Source organism: Cariama cristata, unplaced genomic scaffold, assembly GCF_000690535.1.
Source record: "Cariama cristata isolate BGI_N322 unplaced genomic scaffold, ASM69053v1 scaffold45657, whole genome shotgun sequence".
NCBI classification, from domain to species: Eukaryota; Metazoa; Chordata; class Aves; order Cariamiformes; family Cariamidae; genus Cariama; species Cariama cristata.
The window spans coordinates 17818-26178 of record NW_009628081.1 but is presented as its reverse complement, the minus strand read 5'-3'; the positions used below and the strand labels follow the sequence as shown (position 1 = coordinate 26178).

General features: G+C 38.3%; 1 protein-coding gene across 1 annotated transcript in view; it reads right to left on the bottom strand.

Moving 5' to 3' along the window:
• Positions 1–810: 810 nt before the first annotated feature.
• SLC9A8 (solute carrier family 9, subfamily A (NHE8, cation proton antiporter 8), member 8) overlaps positions 811–8361 on the bottom strand; it is a gene marked incomplete at both ends in the record, with an annotated part of 24950 nt that continues 17399 nt past the window's right edge. Inside the window, 5 exons of the mRNA XM_009704637.1 lie at positions 811–1031; positions 1451–1562; positions 3321–3403; positions 4950–5066; positions 7950–8055. Coding sequence (XP_009702939.1) covers positions 811–1031; positions 1451–1562; positions 3321–3403; positions 4950–5066; positions 7950–8055 — 639 coding nt within the window. The remainder of the gene's footprint in view (positions 1032–1450; positions 1563–3320; positions 3404–4949; positions 5067–7949; positions 8056–8361) is intronic.

Here is an 8361-nt window from a genome sequence, read left to right as displayed (position 1 = left end):
TCCTTTTCTCCAGGCTAAACACCCTCAGCCCCTCCTCATCAGATTTACTCTCCAGGCCCTTCACCACCTTTGTTGCTCTTCTCTGGACACGCTCCAGCAGCTCCATGTCCTTCTTGTAGTGAGGGGCCCAGAACTGAACACAGGATTCGAGGTGTGGCCTCATCAGCACTGAGTACAAAGGGACGATCACTTCCCTGGTCCTGCTGGCCAAGCTATTTCTCATACAGGCCAGGATGCTGTTGGCCTTCTTGGCCACCTGGGCACACTGCTGGCTCATGTTCAGCTGGCTGTCAATCAGCACCCCCAGGTCTTTTTCTGCCGGGCAGCTTTCCAGCCACTCATCCCCAAGCCTGTAGCGTTGCATGGGGTTGTTGTGACCGAAGTGCAGGACCCAGCACTTGCCCTTACCAAATCTCATACAGTTGGTAATGGATTTAACTCCATTCACCACCACTCTCTAGGCTCGGCCAGCCAGCCAGTTTTTCACCCAGCGAAGGGTATACCTGTCCAAATGCTTTATGCTTTTGCAAGGGTTACTTTGATTTGTATGGATCAATTTGTAATTAGATTGAGTTAAGAGACTATTTCTACTGCCTTTGTCCAAACAGTCACTTTGTGTAAACACTAACCAAGTTCTGTCTTTGGGAAATTTTACAATTATATTGCTTGGCTTTTTCCTACCACCTTGGCTTTTTCTAGTGCTTTCATTTTACTTTTTACTAAAAAAATAATGTACTAGTCTTTGAAAATGTAAAAATAATAAAAAAAAAAATCTGTGATCCTCTGAATACATAAAAAACCCAAACAAACCATCTTCTCTGTCTTGCTAAGATTAATGTCCTTCTTGTTCCTCTTGCGTGCTTTGGAGTCCTCAATGTCAATCAGTCTGATGAGGGGCATTGTTCCTCCTCCCAGCAGCAAAATCGTGAACAGTACTATGATGATTGTTGTTGTCCCAATGAGCTGCCGCTTCTCTATTGGTTCTAAGCCCAAATGGAGGCTGAGGGCATAGGGAATTGCACCACGTAAACCTTATCAGAGAGAACAGTAAATGAATGAAGAGCGAATCAACAGGTACATTGGTTCTCAGCACCCTGATAACTCAACAGGAATTCTCCTTCTTTAAAAGATTTTTACAATTCTATACCATGTCCATTTATCTTTCATATGGTTACCACCCTAAAATGAATCTGAGCTCTTCAGATACTGTTGTTCAAACTGAAGCTGCTAGACCTCGAAAGAAAAGTAGATTCTGCAGAAAAGCTTTAGTGAGGATCACCACTGCACAGTCCTCTAGCACAAAGGGGAAAGAGAACCTATCTATTGCACTTGCAAACGTTCAGTTGAGTTTTGCTCCACAGACGGAAAACCAGTTCTTCCCAGAGCAGCCCACACAACGAAACAGATAAAACATTTTTTTCAGTTCTCTGTACTTTGAGCTTTAACTTACCGCTAAACCACATGATAAACATCATTTTAGGGGTGATTTTATGATCACGGAAAAAGTTGAGTAGGTAGGAAAGTGGGAAAATATTCACTGCTCTACCAAAGAGAACAAGTACCTGAAAAACAGAAATAAAAGCAAAAGACCTTTTAATGTGTTACATTCATGCAGGCCCCAGTTGCATCTGCTTTGTACAGGGTAAGTTGAATACACTCTTTTCACTCACAAGTCTTGCAAGTAGGTGTGCTGCTAAACTAACAAAGAAATCTCTCAGCATAGGTCAATGTGGAATTTAACTTTTTAAACATTTTGTCTGCTTAACTGAAACTAAACCAGACTTGTCACTGACAGAGACCAGACACTATTTTACTTATAATAAATAAATGAAACCCAGGAGGCATTCAAGGGAGACCAAGAATTACTCTGAGTGAAAGTTCTCCTCAGTTCAGTCAGTTCAGCTCCTTTAATCATTCCCTTGGCACAGCAGCTAAGAGGCAATAAGATACTTCTATTGTCTCCTCATGGACCAGTTCCTCAGAGAAAGAGGCCAGAAGCCAAACAAATAGCATGTAATCCGGTTCCTCAACACTTCGCTGGGTATGGTTATAAAATATACCACACATTGAAGCAACATTTTGAGAGGGGGAAAAAAAAAAGTACTATTAATTTAACAGCAGACAATTAACAAATACTACGAAAACTTTAACTCAGAAAAGCAAAGGTTTTCACAACGGCATTGTTTTTAAGCTCCACCACAAACAGACCTTGATAAGGTAAATATCCTAGAATTAGTCAGCAGGATCCCTGAAGGGCTGTGCTGTTTTCCTTTATGAATCACCCCAAAATTACACAATTTGCATTATGCCTGTGAGGGCAATGCTACACAGAAGGAAGTGTCACACCTTAGATACATATGAGATAAGGAAGTTGGGTGTAATGCAATGAGACCAGTTCCCCATGCTGATATCACTGCCTGTAAATTGTAGACAACAATTCTTCCCTTGCCCTTGAACTAAAATGTGCTAGTATACATTGCCGTACATGACTGGAAACAGATTCACATTTCCCTCTTTTGACCCTGCAGAACAGAACATATTTTTCATGTCTGTATTAAACAACTGTAATAGCTATAGATCTAGGTAACACTTATGTGAAACATAATTCAAAGTGCCACTACATAAAGCTACACTGAAATACAGAAAGAAAGAAAAAGAATGAAGAAAGGAGTCAAATAATTAATATACACTGGAGCAGGTTTGAGTAAGGACTTCCTCTGAAGAAGGTGAGCTCAGAGTGAAGAAGTCAGGTACGGACTAAATTGGTTTATGCAAACAAACTGCAACGATGTATTATTGAGAAAGACTCAAAAGCTGTAGTCCTGGAGCAATGAAACAGAGCAGAATTTGATACTAGTTTGCACTGTAGTTTCTACCAACTGCCCATTCACACAAATCGTACATATGAAGCTAAAGTTACATTAAAAACTCAGGATTGCTTTCTGGTAAAATAACTTCTGGAATAAAGTGGCATGTATAATAAACTCAACTCTTTCGAGATTTCTTTTATTTTAATAAAACTAATAGGGTCAAAACAAGCAAGGTTCTCTGCCTTGTTTTTAATAATCTTATACCGAAGGCCTTCAAATAACAGCAAACTGGAATTCATTAAAGATAACTGATAAATTTGTACATCAAAGCGTTGAGAAGAAGAAGAATTTCATGCTATTAGGGAGAGTTAACTTTGTGCAATACATAAAAATATAAAAGTATTTCATAAAAACCTATAAAACGTAGCAACTATTCTAAAATATTTTAACTGTAAGGTGTTCCCCCCCTCCCCAATACCAAAAACCCATCTAATCAAAGTAAATACCTACTATGCACCAGATGACAAAGGACATTTCAAACTTGTGAGGAAAACTAAAAATTGACAGGCCAAGAAATGCAAAAACACACGTTTCTGAAAAAAAGAAATCACATCTTAAATAAACAATTCTACAAAACCTTTTCCACTCCTAAGTTACTACATACAGTACACAAAATAGTATTTCCTGACTTTTGAATGCACAAAATAAGCACAAACGCCATTAAGCAAAAGGCCAGATTCTTCCACTCTCACTGTCAGTGGACAGCATCTTAGTCTGTGTGTATAGGCTTTTTTCAGCTGTAAATTACTAACAAGTATGAACAAAGCTAGCAAAACTTTATTCTAAAGACTGAGGAATTTTTTTGCTTGAGGAACATAGGACAAGCTGCAGAACACAAGCTACAGGAATGACTACTAACATCTTCTGTAGCTTTGAATCAGATTCTATATGAAACTGAAATGTCAGGCACAATCTCATATATTACAAGTTGACCACTATTAAAAAGTATTCAGTTCATTAAATTCTTACGAACGGCAGCGGTTCATTACTTTCTTAGTAATAAAATACTGCACTATATGATCTAAAAACCCTTGTATATTCTAGTAACCTCTATAAGTGACGTTTGCAAATCTGAAAGAGCACCACCACTGCACAATGACTACAGTAACCCAAACATTTTATTTCCACAGCACCAACCCATAGAGAATCACAGAATCAAGATGTTTCGCCAGTTCTCTGCTGTCCTAGCAAGGTAGGTTCCTTATCATAAAGGCAGTTAAAAACAGGATGGTTTTGGACAGACAGTAGCAATACCTGCGTTACTGCAGCATAAGACATTGTTTGGTCATGCTTTGGGTACTGGCTACTTACATTTCTTACATTACTTACATTTACTTACATGTTCAAATGTGTATGAAATTGCACAGTAAAAGTAACAGCAAGGTGAATGAGTATGTGCTTTTTTTAGCATTTGTAATAGATTAAGACCAAACCCTGATGAGCTACTGATGCTCAGGTAATGAGTAGTTAAGTTTACTTTGCAGCAAGGCCACTCCCTGACCATGTTCCAAATGTACCTTTCTGCAAACGACATGGAATACATTTGTGCCATTTCCCCAAAACAGGGATATATTTGTAATACAGAAGCATGTAATTTCTTTGAAAGTTTGGCTGGTAAAAGGAAATGGAAAGGCTATGGGACTCTGAGCTGCTTATATCACTACTTCCAAAAGCAGCTTCTCAATTTGTGAAGGTATTGTTTTTGCAAGTAGCTTTTCATATCCAAAACCATTAAAAAAAATACTGCTAAAAAATTCATCTCCTAAAACTAAAAATAGACCAGAGGAATATAGGAGTTAGAGATCTTTACTCGGTTATCAATCTTGTAGCAAATCTTAGCAGGAACATGCAGGGTGGGGGAGAGAGATTTACCGAATGTTTTATCCAGTATGGCAGGAAAGGTGACTTTTGACTGCCTTCCATCCTCCACTATTAGGAATTCTTTTTAAGACATGTACCACTGACATACAAACGGCTAGAAGAAAATTCACAGCTCTGCTACTCCCATCAGAATCACTGTTTCAGGCAAATAAAATTTTAAACTATTAATATTAGATATTAATAGTAGGTAGCACCTACCACACATGAAAGCAACAGTTCTCAGTGTCTGCTGCATTAAAATCTGTGTAACCGGGGACAAGTTATGGTGTGTATAGTGAGACATCACGATGCCAGAGAAGAGGATCGCCATGATACCTGTAGATAAAAATGTGGCAGTCAACAGAGGAATAGCTTGCACTCTTGCAAATATTTGTGTTTATAGCCCTTACTAACACAAAAGCTTATGAAGCAATAAATGGGGTTTCTATTACTATTGTTATTTTTACTGGTCTCATTCCACTGGTCATATTAAATACTAGGAGGTCCAGCATAGGCCACTTGCAAGCTAGAATAAATCCCTGTTATGTCATGTTTTCCTGTAAAAGTGAGGGAAATAAAAAGCTAGTTCTTGAGTGGTTTTCCTGCTTTTCACTCTCCTAACAGGTAGAGAGATGAGATCAAAAGAAGAACAAAACCAATTTGAAAATAGCAGGGCTAGAGAACTGTATGATTCAGTTCTCCCAGAAAGTGTGTCATTCTTTCCTACCTGCTGATCAGCCAGGCCCAATCACTCCACCAGAAGCAGAATGAGACCAACAGGGCACGGGTGTGAATCCACTCCAGTATCATGCACCACATCTAATACCATAGAAAATTAAGAACGAATAGCACACACAGGTGTATCCCCAATTTTCTATCAATCTGAGAATCAGAAAAGCTGTTAAGACTTGAGAATTCAGGGCAAAAATGACCTTTGTAGGAATCATAGAATCATCTAGGTTGGAACAGACCTTTAAGATCAAGTCCAACTATAAGGAAGGTACAACCTGATACATAGGGCCTGCAAGGAATGCTACTGAGCAGGATGTCCCCTGACTCCAACAGAAAGGGTCAGTAAACCATCTGTTGTAAGCTACTACAGAGATTAATCTCAGCTATCAACTATGGGAAAAGCCACTAAATTTTCCATTATAGAGTTCAGTTGCCCTAATGAAATGCACAGCTCGGACAGAGGTACAGCAACTGATACCACAGGCCAGAACAGCTACCCTGGATTTCAGTATATTTCACAAATCTTTGATTTGTATTAGGGATTTTTCCCATCTACCTTGCTGTGCAGCTCTTGCTTATTTATGGGAAGAATCTGAACTTCAACCTATTTTACTAACTGCTCAAGACATATCACAGATGCTGCCAGGTGTTCACTGTTCATAGGGAGCTGAGTATCTTAAAGGAAGTTTTAAGCATTTCCACAGCTGCTGCATAGACTTAGACCTGCAAAGGATGTCACTTGAGATGATGGTTAGGATTGTGGAAAAATTTAGCAGTCCACTTGAAGAACAGCTACAGTACTCCTTGTCACGAAATAACTGACCAAAATCGACAATATAATCCAGAAGAAATCAATTGCAATGCAGATCTCAAGAGGACAGGATGACATGTGGGAGTATGCCTGCTTTGCCCAAAACAAGGGAAGTTTAAAAGACTAGAAGTATTTGGCTGGAGCTGCATGCCCAGGAGTGGCCCAGATGAACACAACTGGAAGGATTAGAATAGCTGAGGTACAGTCAAAAGAATCTTTTGTTTGAAACACAGAGGTGACCTGACTAAGGTCATTCAAAGTTTATATTTCTTGAGAAGTCATTCTTAAAGGCACTTGAGCAAAGTAGAGAGGTTGTCTTTACAAATAAAATGACAAAGAACCTCTGTCATCCTCAGAGTAACTAACTAGGAATCTTACTGTATATTCTTTTTCATTGTATACCAACATACAGATGTGTTGGTTTTATAATGCAATGGCACTGTAATTCTGTAATATTTTATTATAATTTTATATTAATAAGAAATATAAATTTGAAATAGAAAAGGCCATGCACTGAGACCCTCCAGAATAATCTTCTCACAAGGCAAAACTTGTTTTTACAGCAAAACAAATATTTTAACATATCAAACTGCTTGCTCAGGTTTCCTTTAATTTCATTCCCCTACGTATGTGTTGGCCTATACACACATAGGGAGTAGTTCTAGATGCAAGTGGGCAGAATGGAATGTTTGCATTAGGATTATACATCTTGATTGTGTAACTACCATGATTATAGGCCACATCTTCATACATATAAAAAAATACAACTCCACTGATATCAGTGAAGGTATGCTGATATACACTGCTACAGATTGATTCAAAAATATTCAGATTAGCTCACATGTACATTTTCAGAAAGTCTGATTTCATACCTGCAGTTCATTTACATGAAATCTAGTCCTGTTACTACTCCTCACAAACTTGTAACATTCTTATACAGTCCAAGTTGTAGAGCAAATATATCTTTTAATGAACTTAAAAAACCCAAACCAAACCAACCAAACAACAATCCAAGAAAAAAAGAAAAAAAAGAACCAAGCAGATTCCCTAGTTATGTGAATTATACTAGCTGTTGCATCCCATCCTACTTTCCTTTGAGAAATGAGACAGGAAACTGACTGCCTTAAAAAAACACTTAAATCAGCAAAGATCAGAGACATTGGGCATCCAGCAGAACTGGACCCTGTCTTTGTACTTGACTCTATAGAATGATGGATGGCATTCACCTGTAAGCCTCTTCTTGTGGCCTTCAGCAAAACCTCTACTAAATATTCAGAGATATATACAAGACTCGGTGGTCTCAGCTGATTTCCCCAATGGCACTGAAGGACAGGCAGAAAAATGGCTATAGGGCCAGACATTCTCCAAGTTAGCTGACGTGGCTGAGATCTACAGCGCGCAGCTGAAATTTTAATTCTATGTTAGGCAGAGGTAACTGGGGAGAATACTAGTATTTACGTTGGCTATACTAATGCTCATGAAAACTGCAATTACCTTTTCTATACTTTTATAACATGAAGTAGAGAATAAGTGTTTCTTTAAAGTAAGTCAAAGTTAAAAGTAAGAGCACAGGTTAAAGGAGAAAACACATGAAAAAACAGGGGCCCTCAGACACAAATAATACCTACTCCCTAAATTTATCAAAGAAACTTGCACATACTCATTTTGCTACTCACCTGAGAGTGAGATACCTTCTGCAAGTCCGTAAGGAAGGTAAGCGAAGATAATCATCATCCCAAACTCTAGGGAGGGTGTCTTCCTTAAATCAATGTGCTTTAGCACGTACACATGAAAACGTTATGGAAAAAGTAAATTAAAAAAAAATTTCAAAGAAAAATTTAAATCCATTACAAAACAATGAATTATGCTTAATGCACTTATCTACTGAATAGCTACTAAAGTCTATACGTCGGCCTTTTGACTCAAGTATGGAAAGATTAATAATTTCTTATGAGGAGTGTTTCTCATAGAAGCTGCTGCTGGTAGAAGTCTATCAGAATGGACAGACCTAGAGACAGAAAAGATCTGCTATTGATGTACCTATACAATACTGGTAACAATATGCCAAATTGTTTGTTTGAATCTAGA